We start from the raw sequence: 20520 nt of genomic DNA, 5'->3' as shown, positions 1-20520 counted from the left end.
CTGGCCTATATTTTGTTGTTTTGCCCTACAAGTTCTTTCAGAACTTATTTTAAAAAATAAACATAATTTACTTTTGTGTAGATAAAACATGAGTTTACATATTTATTTTGGTTTCTTCATACAATTGTAAGCTCCTTGAAGAATGCTACCTTTCCTTTATAATTTAATTACTAATGATTTTATAATCATTATATTACTTTATGGCAGTCACATAGTAAAAGTAATTATAATGGTAATTACCAACATCTGTGAACACTAACTTTGAGGCATGTATTATTTTAATATTTTTATTTTTTGCTGTGCTGGGGATTAAACCCAGGGCCTTGTGCATGCAAGATAAGCACTCTACCAACTGAGCTATATTCCCAGCCCCCTTTAAGTGCTTTTTATACACCCATTCCCACATTTCTTATTTATTTATTTATTTAGGTGCTGGGGATTGAACCCAGGGCCTTGTACATGAGAGGCAAGCACTCTACCAACTTAGGCGTATCACCAGCCCCCCCATTCCCATATTTCTTGACAAGATGTTTATGAGATGGAATCTTTTCCCCCTCCATTTCACAGATGAGGAAAGGCACACAAGGGTTAAGTCAAATTTCTCCTGGTTATCCTGTTGGTGAATGATATGAACCCAGGTAGGCAGACTTCAAAAACTTAGGCACTGAGCTAGGTGTGGTGGCACATGCCTAAAATCCCAGTCCCAGTGTCTCAGGCGGCTAAGGCAGGAGGATGACAAATACAGAGCAGTCTCAGCAGTTTAACAAGGCCCTATCTCAAATAAATAAATAAATAAGTCTGGGGACATGGCTTGGTGGTTGAGAGCCACTGGGTTCAATCCTCCGTTCAAAAAAGAAAAAAGAATAGTACTTAAAAAAAAATGTATGAGCTAGGGTTGTGGTTCAGCAGTAGAGCACTTCCCTAGCATGTGCAAGATGCTGGATTTTTTCCTGAGCACCACAGAAAAATAAATAAAATAAAGGTATATATACAACTAAAAATATATATATATTTTAAAAAGTACTTAACCATTTTGCTGTAATGTATCATTACTGTATACTTAATGGAGTGTTTTCATCTTTGATATTATTGGGTATAGAATTGGTGTAAATTTGAATTTGGATAAAAGACTAAGGAAGTTTTACTTGTGAGAATTTTTTTTTTCAAACAAGGACTAATACCTTAGCAAACTAAATATTATGAACAACTTTCACTATATGCAAACTGCATGCTTATATAGACTTTGAGGGATTTTGAAAAAGTTTCTGTATTTGAAAGAAAACTTATTATATGCATAATAACAGATTTTGGTTTGTATAAAGTCTCAATTATTATTTGTTTCTTACTCATTTTTAGTTGAGTGGTGATTTTATGCAATGGCTTCAAGCCACAGTTCTTCACCAGTGCCTCAAGGAAGCAGCAGTGATGTTTTCTTTAAAAAAGAGGTAGATCCAACAAAACACATTCGACCTGTGCAGTCACTGCCAGATGTATGTCCCAAGGAACCCACAGGTAATGCTTTTTATTTTTCCTCTTTGAGGATTTTTTACTGATAATTTGTATTATCTTTAAATTAGCAGTCATATTTCCTAAACTTACCCTGAAAGAGTAAATTTTTTAAAAAATAATTTTTTAGTTAAACATGGACACAATATTTTGTCCCATTTATTTTTATGTAGCACTGAGGATTGAACCCAGGGCCTCACGCATTCAAGGCAAGTGCTCTGCCATTGAGCCACAACCCCAACCCAAAAGAGTAAATTTTTAATGTTAAAAATACAGATAGGGCTGGGGTTGGTTGTAGCTCAGTGGTAGAGTGCTTGCTTTGCATGCATGAGGCCCTGGGTTTGATCCTCAGCACCACATAAAAATAAATAAATAAAAGACATTGTGTCTATCTATAACTAAAAGTAAATGTAATATAGATAGATGAATAATTTGGAAATAAGTTAATAATGAAATTGGATTATAGTTCTTTTCTTGAAGTGCCATAAAATAAGTTACCTATATAAGTTGAAAAAGTGTTAAAAAATGAAGGTTTAGACTGAAAGTTGTTTAGTTAAAACAGTACAATCTGTCCTCCTTACTTGCAGATTCTGTATTTGTATATTCTGCTCCCTGAAATTTATCTGTAAACCCCAAATCAATACTAGTTATACTTTTGAGGTCTTTTGCAGACTTGTGCAGAGAGCTTTGAAAAATTTGAAGCTAGACAATAGTAGTACACACCTGTAATCCTGTAATCCCAGCACTTGGGAGGCTGAGGCAGGAGGATCACAAGTTTGAGGCCAGCCTGGGCAACTTAATGAGACCTTGTCTCAAAATAAAAAGACTTGGGGTTGTAGCTCATTGGTAGAGCACTTGCCTAGCATGTGCAAGTCTCTAGGTTCAATCCCCAATACTTGGGGTTGGGGTAAAAAAAAAGAGAAATTTGAGCTGCCTGGACACACAGAACAATATTTAATGTTTTGCATTTTTGTGCTTTCTCTTGGTGATTTTGCTGTTAAATCAGCCCCCAGGCAAATACCATAGTGCTGTCTAGTGTTCATAAAGACAATCAGGCTGTGTTATACCTTATAAAGAAAATGCATGTGTAGAAGAAGTTTCATTCAGCTATGGGTTATGGTGCCATTAGCCATGAGTTAAATGTTAATGAATCAGTGATATATAATGAAAAATAGTCTTTAAAAAGAAACATATACAAAATTAATTTATGCATTGGTTGATGAAAATGTTGTGACCTGAGGCTCATAAGAACTTAACTCTTTTTAATTTTGTAGGAGCAGTGGTTCAGTATTTGCTAATTAGGTGTTCATAGTACTTTGTGGTACAAAACTGCTGCAAATAATGGGAATTGACTATATTTTCCTTTTTTTTAATGGTCAATGCCACAGCAATATTATGTCACCTGATAACAAATCAAATAAATGATGTTTGAACCAGGAATGCCTGTCATAGTACAGTAGAATAAAGCCCTGCCTCTTAAAACAAACAAACAAAAAATAAATGGGGTATTTTCAATTTTGAAAAAAAATGATAGGAAGGAATTAATGATTTTTTTTTTTTACGCCTACCCCCATCTGGCAACTACAACCCTCAAATTTTGCATATCCTTTATCTTATTCATGTTTTTCGTCCTTTTGAGAATTAATTGCTTCTGGATGAAGATTACCTAATCAGATTGACTTTTTTAAAATTAATATTTGCCATGGAAGAAAGCATCTGGTTGGTTTGTGCAAGCTAGAATCTAAGCATTTTCTTTTTTCTAGGATATATTCGCAAACAATAGAACTAACTTTACAGAGTTCTCTTGTTTACTTTTTGCAGGTGATTCAAATAGTTTATGTGTTACCCCATCTCTAGTTACAGATCAAAATAGATGGACTATATATCATTCCAAAGTAAATCTCCCGGCAGCACTAAATGATCCTAGATTAGCAAAAAGAGAATCTGATTTCTTCACAAAAACATGGGGATTGGACTTTGTGGACACCGAAGTCATACCTTCATTCTACCTCCCACAGATCAGCAAGGAACATTTTACAGTATATCAACAGGAAATCTCTCAGGTAATATCTAATCTTGAAATTAGTTATAGTCGGGTAAAAAATAATAGAGTTTTAGTTTGATTTATTTTAAATTTTCAACCAATAATATTTGAACCTGTGATGGTATTCTTTTATATTCATATAAATCCTCCTGTCCTGGGTTAGTTTAGTTCTTTTCTTAGATATGTTTTAATACATTTCTCTTAACTGTAGTTATTTTTCAGAATTACACATTCTTGTTGGTGCTAAAATTCAGTATGAAACCTACCCTGTCTACCAAGGAGAAAATGGTTCTATTAGGCCTGTAAAGTTTAGATAATTTGTGAGATTTAAGAAAATAGGAATATCCAGGTATGGTGGCACATGTCTATAATTCCAGAGACTTGGGAGGCTGAGGTAGGAGGAGGAGGAGCTCAAATTCAAAACCAGCCTCAGCAACTTAGCAAGACCCTGTTTCAAAATAAAAAGTAAAAAGGGATGGGGATGTAGCTCAGTGATTAAGTACCCCAGGTTCATTCTCTGTAAACCACCCACCCCACCACCAAAAAAGGAAAGAAATTAGGAGTAGAACCATTCCTGTGTCTCTCATTTATCACAATAGCAGATTGCCTTAATATATCCAGAAATAATTATAATTCAGTATGTTGCTTGAAAACTGGTCTGAAACAAAAACTGAGTGTAGTGCTGAGTTTGAAATGGCCTATTACTCATTTTTAGATTGTTAGTGAGTGGCTAATTAGCAATATAATCCTAGTTGCCATTTCAGTCTTTTTAAAAAATCAAAGTGATACAGCAGACACACACATATTTTAAATTTTTTGAAATGGGATCTCACTGTGTTTCTTAGGTCAGCCTTGAACAGGGCTCAAGTGAGCCTCTTGCCTCAGCCTCCCCAGTAGCCTGGAATTTAGGCATGTGCCATTGTACCTGGCCCAAAAGTATTCTTTTTTGTATTCTTTCATTTACAAGTCTAATTTGAATTATGCTGATTTTATTTTACTTGATTACTTTGCTCTTTTTATGGTTTGGAAATAGGCTAAATATGGCCTTATTATTGGCATTAATGCATATACTATCTGATTCTTTTTTTGCACTATCAAATATTTTTATACAGAATCTACAAATTGCAAATTTAAACAAGATGTCACTACATATCTATTAGAATGGCAGAAATCCAAAATACTGACAGTGCCAAATATTGGCAAGGACATGGAACAATATGAACTGTCATTTGTTGCTAATTGGGATGCAAAATGGTACAGCCTCTTTAGAAAAGAGTCCTGTAGTCACTGACAGTGAACCAGTATCCAAGTGGTTTTTTTATCAACATATTTGCTATTCTCAGGTGTCCTTTCAGTGGCATCTCTGAAAAGATGACAATGTTATTATGTGGTCATTAAGTCCTAAATCAGAGTGGATTTTTTTGTTGTTGTTGTTTAAACTCAAAGTGGCAGTGATTAATTTCTGTCTTTCTCTCTGGTTTTATGTAGGTTTTAGGGTTTTCTTCCTTGATTTAAAACAAATTATCCTAATTGATTTCTGTTATGTGAATAAACATTTTCTGTTTGCTTTCTTTCTTCATTCCATATATGGAGATTTTACTATAATTATGTAAGTGTAGGTATATACTTATTTGTATTTAAGTTTAGAGCACTTGTGATTTCATGTATTAAAAATTAGAGAACTAATTTGCTTATATTTTGGTATTCTGTTATGAAACATTTTGATGCTTTGGATAATCATATTTCTTCATAGCATTGATTACTTATTTAACTATTATCTTTTGATTAGAGAGAGAAGATACATGAGAGATGCAAGAATATTTGTCCTCCTAAAGATACCTTTGACAGGACTCTTTTACATACTCATGGTATGAAAATGTATTATTTGTAGATAGTAAAACATTGCATAAATATTAATGAACAAAATCTTAATTCTGGAACCTTGCTGTCATATCTATAATTTGTATTTATAGTAAAATGTTGTAGCCTATTTTCTGAAAGCTTTCAAGAGAAAAATTATGGGTCTGACAGTAATGTAATTCTTGAGCGTAACAAATGTTTAATAGCATGGTGCTTTGTATTTTGCTTGTTGCTCAAAAATAGGTTAGTTCAGAAATATTCTCAGTCCTGAAGAAGCTGATTGTCTCTTGAATAAGGTCAAAGAAATAAACCAGTAATTGCTGCACTGTATATTAATTAGTAAGTTTGGTGTGGTGGTAAGTTTGTGCAGATAACATTTCTAACTCAAAAGGCTTGGCATAGTTAATGATAATTACCTGTATTTTAAACTAGTTAGTGTGAAACAATTATGTGGGGGAAAAAGCATTCAGGGAAAGGGAATAGTTTATATAAAGCAATAGAACTGAGAGAACATAACATGTTCAAAGAGTGCAAGAGTCTAGTATGTTTGCTGTACTGAGACTAAGAGATATAGCTGAAGCAATAGGCAGGGGTTAAAAGAGCATTGTATGCTATGCTGAGGAATTGTATTTTTTCTAAAGGCAGTATAGTGCTACAAAACATTTTTAACCAGACTTGGTCAGATTTATACTTATACCTAACACTGAAAACAGTTGTGGCTAATGAATTTTTAAATGATAATAAGAGTGAAGGCAGTGAGACAGTTGGAGTCTTAAGTGGTAATACAACTGAGAAATGATGTGGTCCCAGTAACAGTTACAATGGAAATGGAAAGGGGATTAGATCTTTGAGAGAGATATCTCAGAGATCTAAGTATAGGTTTTAATGTCCATGATAGCTCCAGGTTTCTTGTTTGTGCAACTGTTAGGTAAGTGGTACAAGTTAACAAGAGAGGCAGTGTAGGAAGAGAGATTTTTGAAAGAAATGGAGGCTAGGAGTTTAGTTGCAGAGTTGCAGTGAAGGTCATGTCTGGTTGGCAACCTTCAGCTCAGGAAAGAAAAATGCAGGCTGAAATATAGGTATGGTGGACATTATCATAGACAGTGTGCTGGATAGTAGTATGTTAGTTGAATCCAAGGGCATGCATGGGATTACCCAGAGAGGATGTGAATAGTGAGAAGGACTGATGATGAATGCTATGAAGCTATCACATTTAAGGAGTAGATAGTAGATAATGTACTTGTGAAGGAGACAAAAAAGTGGTCAAAGAGATTGGAAAATCAATAAGAGAATTATACCTTAGAAATGAAACATAGAGTTTCAGTGAAGTGAGAATGATTAGTCTATAGTGTGAGAATACTTTAGGGATAATCATTTTGAACTGAGAAGTCTCTTAGAATTTGGCGGTTAGGAGATCTTAGGGAGAACATTTTGACTGGAGTATTGGTTACAAAAACCTCAATACTACGTATTAAGGAATGAATTCAAGAGAAAGAAATACAGACTACTGGTAGGGATATGACTTGAAGATTTGAGATAGGGCATTGGTTAGAGAGAACAGAGTGGAAGAATGTGTTTTTAGGGCCAGAACTAGCGGAGGCAAGAGAGGCATTAGGTAACCCCACCATGAATCCTTCCTTACATTTTGTACCTTAGCTGTCTCCCTTGCTTCAACCTAGTCCTAGTCCTAAGTTTTTATCTTTTTTTTTTTTAATAGAAGAGAACTGAGCATATTTATATACAGAGATATAAGAATTAATAGAAGCTAAGAAGTTGAAGATATGAAAGGAGGGAGGGTAATTGATGAAGCAAGCTCACAGAAAAAGCAGGAGGAGATGGAGTCCAAGTACCGAAAGGTTAACTTTGGAAATGAAAAGGAGCCAGTCACTGTGGCACATACCTGTAATACCAGCAACTCGGGAAGCTGAGGCAGGAGGATCACAAGTTCAGCGTTAGCCTTAGCAACTTAGTAAGGCCCTAAGCAACTTAGCGTAAGACCCTGTCTCAAAAATAACATGGGCTTGGGATGTAGTTCAGTGGTTAAGTGCCCCTGGGTTCAATCTGTGACACACACATACACACACAAAAAAAAAGAAGAAGAAGAAAAGAAAGGGTCCTTCATCTGAGATTGGATCAGTTGGATGAATGTAAAATAGATTCATTTGTAGATAAGTTTGTAGATGATATTAATTGATGGATACTTGATGAAGGAAGAAACTTAAGTAGTTATTTGTTTGTGGTCCAGTACAATATTGAATCTGTCAAAATATATTTTGTGGAGGTAAAATGAAAACAAGTTTAAAAAATCATATTTTCTCTTTTCCTTTTTTCCATAGATAAATCCAGGACAGATCTGGAGCAAGTACCTAAGGTAACAGAGCTTAAAAATGGGAGTACCTGTTTTTAACATGTAGTCTTTAATTTTGCCTAATAAGAAGCTTTCATTTGGCTGTTGACAGTTGGACCACTTTGCCTCTTTTGGGGCTTTATTGCTCCACTTTTCTTGTTTCTCACCTTCTTTTTTTTTTTTAAGGAAAAATACATTTGACAAAAGTTGTATATATTTGTGGTATTCTTTTCTCTTTTGCATCATGACTTTCTACCTAATCAGTGAAACCTATAAGTACATCCAAGTCTCTATTCTGAAAAATAATTTTGTTATTTTACTACCCCTGCAGATTATTAAAAGAGATTTTCTTGGTGTGATTAATTTTGTAGATTTGTATAATAGATGAATTATTTTCTGGGAAGAGTCCATTGATTTCATCAGATTCTCAAAGAGGTCTGTGATATGATATGGATAAGAAAGAAAGAAAGATGAACAATGGAAAAAGGAATAGGGTGATAATTTTTTTTTTAATTTTTTATTGGTTGTTCAAAACATTACAAATTTCTTGATATATCATATTTCACACTTTGATTCAAGTGGGTTATGAACTCCCATTTTTACCCCATATACAGATTGCAGAATTACATCAGTTACACATCCATTGATTTACATATTGCCATACTAGTGTCTGTTGTGTTCTGCTGCCTTTCCTATCCTCTACTATCCCCCCTCCCCTCCCCTCCCATCCCCTCCCCTCCCCTCTTCTCTCTCTACCCCCTCTACTGTCATTCATTTCTCCCCCTTGTATTATTTTTCCCTTTCCCCTCACTTCCTCTTGTATGTACTTTTGTATAACCCTGAGGGTCTCCTTCCATTTCCATGCAATTTCCCTTCTCTCTCCCTTTCCCTCCCACCTCTCATCCCTGTTTAATGTTAATCTTCTTCTCCTGCTCTTCGTCCCTACTCTGTTCTTAGTTACTCTCCTTATATCAAAGAAGACATTTGGCATTTGTTTTTTAGGGATTGGCTAGCTTCACTTAGCATAATCTGCTCTAATACCATCCATTTCCCTGCAAATTCTATGATTTTTGTCATTTTTTAATGCAGAGTAATACTCCATTGTGTATAAATGCCACATTTTTTTTATCCATTCGTCTATTGAAGGGCATCTAGGTTGGTTCCACAGTCTTGCTATTGTGAATTGTGCTGCTATGAACATCGATGTAGCGGTGTCCCTGTAGCATGCTCTTTTTAGGTCTTTAGGGAATAGACCGAGAAGGGGAATAGCTGGGTCAAATGGTGGCTCCATTCCCAGCTTTCCAAGAAATCTCCATACTGCTTTCCAAATTGGCTGCACCAATTTGCAGTCCCACCAGCAATGTACAAGTGTACCCTTTTCCCCACATCCTCCCCAGCACTTGTTGTTGTTTGACTTCCTAATGGCTGCCAATCTTATTGGAGTGAGATGGTATCTTAGGGTGGTTTTGATTTGCATTTCTCTGACAGCTAGAGATGGTGAGCATTTTTTCATGTACTTGTTGATTGACTGTATGTCCTCCTCTTAGAAGTGTCTGTTCAGGTCCTTGGCCCATTTGTTGATTGGGTTGTTTGTTTTCTTGTTGTCTAATTTTTTGAGTTCTTTGTATACTCTGGATATTAGGGCTCTATCTGAAGTGTGAGGAGTAAAGATTTGTTCCCAGGGTGTAGGCTCCCTATTTACCTCTCTTATTGTTTCTTTTGCTGAGAAAAAACTTTTTAGTTTGAGTAAGTCCCATTTGTTGATTCTAGTTATTAACTTTTGTGCTATGGGTGTCCTATTGAGGAATTTGGAGCCCGACCCCACCGTATGTAGATTGTAGCCAACTTTTTCTTCTATCAGACGGCGTGTCTCTGATTTGATATCAAGCTCCTTGATCCATTTTGAATTAACTTTTGTGCATGGTGAGAGAAAGGGATTCAGTTTCATTTTGTTGCATATGGATTTCCAGTTTTCCCAGCACCATTTGTTGAAGATGCTATCCTTCCTCCATTGCATGCTTTTAGCCCCTTTATCAAATATAAGATAGTTATAGTTTTGTGGATTGGTTTCTGTGTCCTCTATTCTGTACCATTGGTCCACCCGCCTGTTTTGGTACCAGTACCATGCTGTTTTTGTTACTATTGCTCTGTAGTATAGTTTGAAGTCTGGTATCGCTATACCGCCTGATTCACACTTCCTGCTTAGCATTGTTTTTGCTATTCTGGGTCTTTTATTTTTCCATATGAATTTCATGATTGCTTTCTCTATTTCTACAAGAAATGCCGTTGGGATTTTGATTGGCATTGCATTAAACCTATAGAGAACTTTTGGTAATATCGCCATTTTGATGATGTTAGTTCTGCCTATCCATGAACAGGGTATATTTTTCCATCTTCTAAGATCTTCTTCTATTTCTCTCTTTAGGGTTCTGTAATTTTCATTGTATAAGTCTTTCACCTCTTTTGTTAGGTTGATATCCAAGTATTTTATTTTTTTTGAAGATATTTTGAATGGAGTGGTTGTCCTCATTTCCATTTCAGAGGATTTGTCGCTGATATACAGGAATGCCTTTGATTTATGCGTGTTGATTTTATATCCTGCCACTTTGCTGAATTCATTTATTAGCTCTAATAGTTTCTTTGTAGACCCTTTTGGGTCTGCTAGGTATAGAATCATGTCACCTGCAAATAGTGATAATTTAAGTTCTTCTTTTCCTATTTTTATGCCTTTAATTTCTTTCGTCTGTCTAATTGCTCTGGCCAGTGTTTCGAGAACTATGTTGAACAGAAGTGGAGAGAGAGGGCATCCCTGTCTTGTTCCAGATTTTAGAGGGAATGCCTTCAATTTTTCTCCGTTCAGAATGATGCTAGCCTGAGGCTTAGCATAAATTGCTTTTACAATATTGAGGTATGTTCCTGTTATCCCTAGTTTTTCTAGAGTTTTGAACATAAAGGGTTGCTGTACTTTGTCGAATGCTTTTTCCGCATCTATCGAGATGATCATATGGTTCTTATTTTTAAGTCTATTGATGTGGTGAATAACATTTATTGATTTCCTTATATTGAACCAGCCTTGTATCCCAGGGATGAATCCTACTTGATCATGGTGCACAATTTTTTTGATATGTTTTTGTATCCGATTCGCCAGAATTTTATTGAGGATTTTTGCATCTAGGTTCATTAGAGATATTGGTCTGTAGTTTTCTTTCTTTGAAGTGTCTTTGTCTGGTTTAGGTATCAGGGTGATGTTGGCCTCATAGAATGAATTTGGAAGTTCTCCCTCTTTTTCTATTTCCTGAAGTAGCTTGAAAAGTATTGGTATTAGTTCCTCTTTAAAGGTTTTGTAAAACTCTGCTGTATACCCATCCGGTCCTGGGCTTTTCTTAGTTGGTAGTCTTTTGATGGTTTCTTCTATTTCCTCAATTGATATTGGTCTGTTTAGGTTGTCTATATCCTCCTGACTCAATCTGGGCAGATCATATGACTTAAGAAATTTATCGATGCCTTCACTATCTTCAAATTTATTGGAGTATAAGGATTCAAAATAATTTTTGATTATCTTCTGTATTTCTAAAGTGTCTGTTGTGATATTGCCTTTTTCATCCCGTATGCTAATAATTTGAGTTCTCTCTCTTCTTCTCTTCGCTAGCATGGCTAAGGGTCTGTCGATTTTGTTTATTTTTTCAAAGAACCAACTTTTAGTTTTGTCAATTTTTTCAATTGTTTCTTTTGTTTCGATTTCATTAATTTCAGCTCTGATTTTAATTATTTCTTGCCTTCTACTTCTTTTGCTGTTGTTTTGCTCTTCTTTTTCTAGGATTTTGAGATGAAGTATGAGATCATTTATTTGTTGGTTTTTTCTTTTTTTAAGGAATGAACTCCAAGCAATGAATTTTCCTCTTAGAACTGCTTTCAATGTGTCCCATAGATTCCGATATGTTGTGTCTGTGTTTTCATTTATCTCTAAGAATTTTTTAATTTCCTCCTTGATGTCTTCTATAACCCATTGATCATTCAGTAACCTATTGTTCATTCTCCAAGTGATGTATGTTTTTTCCTTCCTTCTTTTATCGTTGAGTTTCAGTTTCATTCCATTATGATCAGATAAGATGCATGGTATTATCTCTACTCCTTTATATTGTCTAAGAGTTGCCCTGTGACATAATATATGATCTATTTTTGAGAAGGATCCATGTGCTGCTGAGAAAAAAGTGTAACTGCTTGATGTTGGGTGGTATATTCTATATATGTCAATTAAGTCTAGGTTATTAATTGTGTTATTGAGTTCTATAGTTTCCTTATTCAACTTTTGTTTGGAAGATCTAGGGTGATAATTTTTAAAGTTCTTTGACTCCTGTAAAATAAAATCAATATTCTGTCATTTAAAAGCCTTCGTGATTTGCTTCCATTAGTCAGCTTCTAACTTTTGCCTGCCAATTTTTATAATTTTTGTTTTCTTCAGCCAAACTGTTTTTTCCTTGATTCATGTTTTACTTGCACTGTTCCCTCAGTCTGGAAGATTTTTTCCTCATCTTCCCCTACCTACTCCTTTACAGTTTTCTACTAAAATGGCAACTTTGCCTATGTACTTTATTTTTCTTCCCAACTGAAAATAATTGATCCCTTTGCCAAATTCCCATAACATTTTATCCAAGATATCTACTTCCCTAGATATTCTTCTCCTTGTGGGATTTTTATATATTTGTCCCTTAAGGAGACAAATGTATAACCAACATATATCCTCCTGTAATCTTTAAACCATCTATAGATTACTTATAATACCCAATACAGTATAAATAGTTATGTTTTATTGTTTAGAGAATAATGACAGAGAAAAAAGTGGTAAATGTTCAGTATAGATGAAGTTTTCTCTTTCTGTTTTTGATCTTCATTTTGTTGAATCTGTTCATCTGGTACCCAAGGATATAGAGGGTCAATTGTATATATATTTTATCACATTCTTTGGACCGAATATCCTTGAGATGAGGACCTGTGTTGTAATTTATCTTTGTTTCCTCCTGTCTAATCAGTCCTTTTAATTATAATATTAAAGCATGGATTAGAAAATTTACTCTTAGAAAATTTTACATTGTATACATGTTTATCCTGTGTTCAGAGGTGAGGGTGATTAATCTGTGTCATATACAGATATATTTGGTCTTTTGATTGGTTCATGTTCTCCAGGGAGATAGGCAAAAAGAGGCATTCTAAGCCAAAGGAAGCACAAAGATACTTAAACATAAGAAGATAAAAATGTGTAAGTAGTAAAAGGAACTGACAAGACCCACAGAATTATTTGGGATTGTTTGTGTTTTTTTTTTAAAGATGAAGTTTGGATACCATTCTTAATTGGTCTGCAGGTCATGGGAATCCACTGAGAGTTTTAGGCGGGAAGTTGATAAAATTATACTTGACATTTTAAAAGAGTAATACAGGGGATAGATAAGGGAGGAACATCAGTAACATAACTACTTACTGTAAACTAGAGATTATGAAGAGCTAAATTTATATATGCTAAGGAGACAGAGGAGAGAGGCGTTTCATGGAATATTTAGGAAATACAATTGATAAGTCCTATTGACTAGCTGGATATGGTATGGAAAGGAAGAACAGTCTTTGTAAAATTGAATGTTAGTTTTAAATTCGAGTGTGTTTATTCTAAAAACTAATTTTGAAAAAAAAAATTTGCATAGGAGAAAATAGAAATAAAATTTGAGGAGTTGAAAAAAATTAGAGAAATGGATATTTAACATTAAAAAAAAAAAAAACTATTGAGGGAAATGACACAGACATTTTAGGTATAGTATCTCCCTTTGTTATGTCCCTAGTGGGACTACATTAGTGAGTTTGATCATGTAGTAATGAAATGACTATCCCCATTGGTAAAGGCAAACAAACAAGCATTACCTTTGATGAGCATTTTAAGCTTGTTGAAACATTGTGTATATAAAATTCTGATCCAGATTTTGGGATAAATAATTCAGTCTATTATCACTTGCTTTTTCTGTTCATGCTCAAGTTGATTTTTGCTTGATGGTCTTGTATTATTAGAAGGGATAATAAAGAAAATGTTCATCTAATTGAGGAAAATGTATTCTTTCAATAGATTTTTATGAAACCAGATTTTGCCTTGGACGATTCCTTAACTTTTAATTCAGTTTTACCATGGTCTCATTTTAATACTGCTGGTGGAAAAGGAAATCGTGATGCAGCTTCCTCAAAGTTGCTTCAAGAAAAGGTAATTTCTCTTTTTCCATATAGAAAACTTCATTCTGGGTAAGTGATACTGTTAGTGAATTCAGATTTAGTTACTTAGTAAGCTCTACTTCTTTTAAGTTCTCTCTTTATCTGTAGTACTAGGGGTCAAACCTAGGACCTTGCATACATTAGGCAAGTTCATTTTTGTTGTTCCTGACAACATAAGCCTTTTTGTCTTAACTGATAAACTAATAACATTTTGGTTCAATGGAATAAAAGTTATGCTTGTGGAAAAGGAGAGACTTTACTATTTGCTTTTCATCAGAAATAGCAGTTGATGGATTTTAATGGAAAAGATATATTAGATGACACAATGAAGGAAATTGCTTGCATTTATCCCAAATGATTGTTATATATCAGCTAATTTTATCAGAATGATTTAAAGTACAGAAACCAAACTTTTCCTGAGGTACTATTTTTTTTCCTCATTTTCATCATAAGGATGTTTATTTTGAAGCAAGATGTCTTAGGTTAAAAAATACAATATTCCTATTGTAATTTTAGCTTTACAAAAGCCTTGCTTTTCGCATATTAGTAGTCAATAGGTTTTTAAATTTTTTAGTGTTCTATATTTCAGAAGTCAACATCTTGAAAGTCATTTAAAAGTTAGAACTTTAAGCATAATCTATTAAGAATTTCTAAAATTTGAATTATGGTAAAAACTTTAGATCTCTCTCCTTTCCTACCACTTGGTTTAGAGCCTTTCTTGAACTGACTGATTATTAAAATGAGAAACTACTTTGTTTCACTATAGTGACATTGCTTGGCAATCTGAAAGCTTTTCTTAGGAAGGTTGTTCGTAAATTAGGTCCAGTCCTCCTCAGTAACTGAAGACTTTTAACTTAGGGAGGAGAACAAAAGAGATATTGGAAAAGAATCATGAGGGCTGGGGTTGTGGCTCAGAGGTAGAGTGCTTGCCTAGCATGCATGAGGCACTGGGTTCAATCCTCAGCACCACATAAAAATAAAATAAATATATTGTGTCTACCTAAAACTAAAAATTAAAACGTTAAAAAAAAAAAAAAAAGAATCATGAATACTCCTTTTTTCACATTTAAAAATGAAAATGAACTCAGTTTTTCTTTGGCAACATTTTCATCTATAAAGAGATTTTCCTTGTGTAAGAACAAATTCATAAATTGGATCAAAGTGCAGGAATTATTGATACAAGCTTGCTCTTAGACTGCATTTTCACAATCCAAAGTCTGTTACCTGCTAGAATAATACCTTAACAACAATAACAAAAGCCAATAAAAATCTTGTCTATCTACACAGATACTTTTAGGAATATTTTAAACATTGTTTCTTTTATGGCATTTGTTGAAATATTTGTATTTCATAGATATTTACAGTTCATAATATTTATGAAAAAATTGTGCCTTTGAAAAGAGTAGATCAGTGGATTTCCAAAAGCATTTGAAATTGAAATTAAATAATTTTTTCATCCTGAATATTTAAAATGGCTAAAGTAATGGAAAAAATTTTAAAATTTGTACATCACACAATCAGGTTTGCAGTATTTACATTCTGACTCCTTTTCATTCTGCTCTGTTGTTAGGAGTGGAAGACAATTCTAAAACAGCTTTTCAAGCTCCTATTATGGACAACAGTTGATTTATCTTGCTAGATTTAGAGAAGAGATGCTACAACCAGAATTAAAGAAATCTGGATTCTGTATTATGCTACCCAAAGTGCTGGCCTATGATGAGATAAGGGGTTTTTACCAGAATGCAAATCACATAGTTTCTTTCATTAAGAATCTTCCTATTAAGCAAGAAAAAGAAGGGGAACAAAAGGACTGGGAATGCAGTTCTGTGGTAGAACACTTGCCTAGTATGTGTGAGGTCCCCAATTCAAGCCCTAGCACATCGATGATGATGATGAGGAGGAGGAGGAGGAGGAGGAGGAGGAGGAGTGCTTACTGATACAGTCTGTTTCCATTCTGGCAAAATTCCTTATTTTATCATGGACCTATGAAACAGTCTAAGATTGGCAGCCACTTATAAACTACAATCTGAGTAGCAATGTCCTAAATGGGCTATCCATTTTTCATTTACTTTTATGAAACTTGTGTCCACTTGAATTTGTACTCTACCCTTCTACATTTGTGTTCATGATGCTTTTTTAGGTAAATAAATGAACAGCTCTATTGGAGATGAAAACAACAAGAGTCAAAGAGTATAAACCCAAGACATAATCTCTAGAAATTTTTTTGTTTGTGATCTATTGTATGTTATAATAAATTACTAAAAGAATGTTATTGAAGATATAAGTGATACTGTTTTAAGGAAACAGTCTTAATGATTAAATAATCTCTTCTAATCATTTAAATCCTAAATGTTGGAATCGATCAACCCTTTAATGCTAAGAGATATTCAGAGATAGTGCCTAGAGTCTGAGCGTAGATTAAAAAAAACTAAAAGTTAAAAAAATGGAAGGGATGGAATAATATAGTCCCCAAAGGCGTATGCAGCTAGAAAGCAAGAAAGGACAAATTAAGTTTTAGAAGTCTATATTTGAAATTTATAAAGCATGTTTAATATATAACTATAAGAATCATAGTGTTAAATATGCATGAGCTAAGTGTTTAAGGAAATTTGTTAATCTTTTAGGAGAACAGTGTATTGAAAACAAAAAATTTATAAATGGATAAAATAATCATTTTTGAAATATAAATAAGCAGCCTTGGAAAAAAATCCAGGTAGTGATATTGGCCCAATTATGTAATTATGTTGTGTGCATGTATGAATGTGTAACAAATCTCATTAGTATGTACAACTAGAATGCATCGATTAAAAAATGTGAGGAGAAAAAAAGGAAAAGATCCAAGCAAATTCTGGTGTTTCCTATAATTTGTGTCTGAACTGCCAGTCTGTCTTTCATGGATTATTTAGCATTCCAAGGCAGCATAATATAGTAGAAAGGGCTTCAGTTTTTGAGTCTGACAGATTATTTGTTTTGCCACTTGCTAATTACACAATTTAATTTAAGTCATTTAATGTCTCTGGGTTTCCTCATCTGCAAAATAATAATTATACTTGTATCCAAAGGTTATTCAAATTAGAAAAACTAGATACATACAAAATACCTGTTCCTAATACACAGAAGAAAGTCAGTCAATGAAACTATAGTCATCTACTTAGATATGTGTGATATTTGTGAAGATCACTTTCAGATTTTACAACTTCTAAATCTAGAATTACAACCTTATTTATAATAAGAATTATAACCTTAGAATTATAACCTTAATTATAATTATAGCTTTGGGGTACTCTTTTCCTTTAGAGTGTTTGGTTGGTTGTGTTTGGCAGGAGCAGAGAAAGGTCAATAACCTGCTCTTTAATAGTTAATTTATTATTCTTTGGGCTGCACCTTTCATCTCTCTGTCCTGTTGCCCCTGATTCCAAGGATCCCATAATCAAATAATTCACACCATGCAATTGAAAATACATGTAGAAGACTTTTATTATTTTCATTTTCAGAAAATATTTGGATACTTATAATTCTCCATAATTTTTTTTTCCTTCCCTTTTAAAAGCTGAGCCATTATCTGGACATTGTGGAAGTAAACATTGCTCAACAGATCTCTCTACGTTCAGAAGCATTTTTTCATGCAATGACCTCTCAACATGAATTGCAGGACTACCTCAAGAAAACTTCCCAAGCTGTAAAAATGCTTCGAGATAAAATTGCACAGATTGATAAAGTAATGTGTGAAGGATCACTACACATTTTAAGACTGGCACTTACCAGAAATAATTGTGTTAAAATATACAATAAACTGAAGTTAATGGCCACTGTACACCAAACTCAGCCTACAGTGCAGGTGTTATTATCTACTTCTGAATTTGTTGGAGCATTGGACTTAATAGCAACAACACAGGAGGTTCTACAGCAGGAACTTCAGGGCATTCACAGTTTTCGGTATGTTTATTAAGCCATTAGAAATAATGTTAGAAAACATTAAAGTATAAATATTAGCATCTAATGTTCAAAGTGTGAATGTATTCAGAGTAACATGTGTATTGATGTATTCAGAGTAAAATGTGTATTTTTTTCTTTTATTATCAATAACTACAAGACCAGTCACAACTATGAAAATAACATTTTGAAAATATTGAAATGCTTCATGTCAAGATAGTACATGAAGGTAGAGAGGTGAATACCAGTATGTTTAAAATTAAGTTAATTTTTTAAAAGCTTTATAATAGTTTTTTGTTGTTGGTTTTGTTTTTTGTGTTACTATTGAATTCAGGGATCCTCTATCATTGAGCTATATTCCCAGCCCTTTTTATTTATCACTGAAGTTGCCCAGGCTGGCCTTGAATTTTTAATCCTCTTGCCTCAGGCTCCCACATTGTGAGATTACAGTTATGCATCAGTGTTCCTGGCTTTTAATGAGTTTTAAATCAAATAATTGTGTAAAGTTTTTTTTCCCCCCTTGGCAATACTAGGGATTGAACCTAGGGATACTCCACCTCTGAGCTACATCCCAGCCCTTTTTATTTTAAGACAGAAGTCTCACTCAGTTGCTGAAGCTGACCATGAACTTGCAGTGTGCTCTTCCCTAGCTTCCTTCCCAAGTTGCTGGGATTATAGGCATGCACCACTGCACTCTGCTTTAAGATTCATTTTTGATTTGCAGTCTGTTTTTCATATTGTCAGAAATACCATGTGGTGATTAGAAAGACCCAGTTTTTCTTTTATATTTTTACTTTGAAAATACCTTTAAGAAACAATTTGATTTTGAATTTACACATGGATATTTTATGTTTTAGATATTTTATGTGAAATCACGTCAGTGTTTATATATATATATAAAATACACACACAGACACACACACACACACACATATAAATAATTAATTAGAAGTGAGTCAAGCAGACATCCATTGTTGTAGAAGTTTCTAGATTCTGGAAAACCTATCCAAACCTGTACAAAGTGACTACAGATAAGTTTTATAGAGGATGTGCTCCATAACTTAATAGATACTCAATATATTCTGGAAAGGTTTGCTTCAAACTATTTTAATTCCATTATAAATTCTTATTGACTAAGGTTATATAGTTGGACTATATATCTACAAAGCATTTTTTAATTTAGACCAATTTTAAATAGTTGATTCATTGTTTTATTTAAGAATTTATTTGTGCAAGTGAGCACATATTATCTGTCAGGCATATAATAATGGATCTGTAGGCAGAATAATGGATCTATAGTCATGAACAAAGCTGAGATGCTTTCTGCTCTAACATTTTCTACAATTTGGCAGTGGGAGTGAGACAGACATATTACTGAACACTAATGATGCTACAGACCTCTAATTTTAGAGAGGTACCTAATCCAGAGTTATACAGAAGATTCAAGTCACAAATCTCTTGGGGAATTTATTGAAAGCTATAAAGATAGCTTTTCATAAAAACATCTGTATATAAAATTTTTACAATTTTGAGTCATTCTTCATCCTCTATAGCCTACTTTAGATTCCACAGTCTGAAACCCAGGGTGATTAAATGATTTCTGATTTCCTTTTTACCTCTGTATTTTAAATCTTTCTCTGTTTGTAATGCATTTGTGTTTTTTTTTTCTTCAGTAAATAGTTTTATCATTACTTTAGAAAAGTAGACTTCTATAATGACAAAAGCCATTTTTCACTTGTCACTTACTATATGATATTGTGTCGATGAATATTACTGTCAGTATCTTCTGGATAGTATTGAGCTGAGAAATAGAATCAAAGATTGAATGCTTGTTTGCTAAACATAGTTTCTAAACCTGTTCTTATTTTTGTCCCAAACATAGTTTTATTTTCCTTGATAAAAGGAAATAAAAGGTCATACAGTTTTATTTCTATGATTCATAAGTTTGTGCTTAATAGAAATATAGTTAAAGCTATCTGAAAGATTGTAAGAACACAGATATTCATTACCAGTAGTTTATGATTTATCAGACTACAGAATGAAAATTTTATAATCATGTATTTATTCTGAGTTCAAGAGCTTACCTTTATTGATTGAATAATTGAATGAGTGAATGAGGTGCTAGGGATCAAACCCAGGGCCTTGCTCGTGTTAATTACATACTTTATTAATGAGCTACGTTCCCAGCCCTTCTTTCTTCCTTTTTCTTTTTTCCCTCCCTCCCTCCCTCCCTTCCTTCTTCCTTCCTTTCTTCCCTTGAAGGATTTTTTTATTTTCCTTAGAACCTATACGTATAAAGAATGTTTATTCTTCATGTAATAAATTTCTGTAAAGCTGCCTATTGAATGATAGTTCTGTTTTAGTTACAAGTGTATAAAAGTTTGTATCAGAACCTGACTTTGTACCTTAACTCAAAGGACAGAATATTTTTATTAAAAAAATAATAACAACACACCACACGAATGATTTTAGAGCTAAGGGTTTAGCTCAGTGAGTGAGTCCTTATACAACATGCATCTTTGTGAAGCTGCCTATCAAATATCAGTTCCATTATGGTCATAATTGTAAAAGTATTTGGTATCAG

At 33.7% G+C, this 20520-nt stretch overlaps 1 protein-coding gene across 6 annotated transcripts in view; it reads left to right on the top strand.

Annotated features, from left to right (window-relative positions):
- Positions 1–20520, top strand: part of Vps54 (VPS54 subunit of GARP complex) — an 89601-nt gene that overhangs the window by 17597 nt on the left and 51484 nt on the right. For 4 of the 6 annotated variants that reach the window (XR_011704349.1, XM_027934268.2, XM_071601638.1 and 1 more), the window contains exons 2-7: positions 1357–1512; positions 3328–3569; positions 5340–5418; positions 7747–7781; positions 13864–13995; positions 17554–17939. Coding sequence is in view for 5 of the 6 variants with exons in the window: in XM_027934268.2 (XP_027790069.1) it covers positions 1377–1512; positions 3328–3569; positions 5340–5418; positions 7747–7781; positions 13864–13995; positions 17554–17939 (1010 nt within the window). In the remaining variant the exon portion in view is untranslated. The remainder of the gene's footprint in view (positions 1–1356; positions 1513–3327; positions 3570–5339; positions 5419–7746; positions 7782–13863; positions 13996–17553; positions 17940–20520) is intronic. The other 2 variants (XM_071601641.1, XM_071601639.1) reach the window with 1 other exon arrangement.

This window comes from Marmota flaviventris, chromosome 14 (genome assembly GCF_047511675.1).
Source record: "Marmota flaviventris isolate mMarFla1 chromosome 14, mMarFla1.hap1, whole genome shotgun sequence".
Taxonomy (NCBI): domain Eukaryota; kingdom Metazoa; phylum Chordata; class Mammalia; order Rodentia; family Sciuridae; genus Marmota; species Marmota flaviventris.
This window is presented reverse-complemented; position numbering and strand designations above follow the sequence as displayed.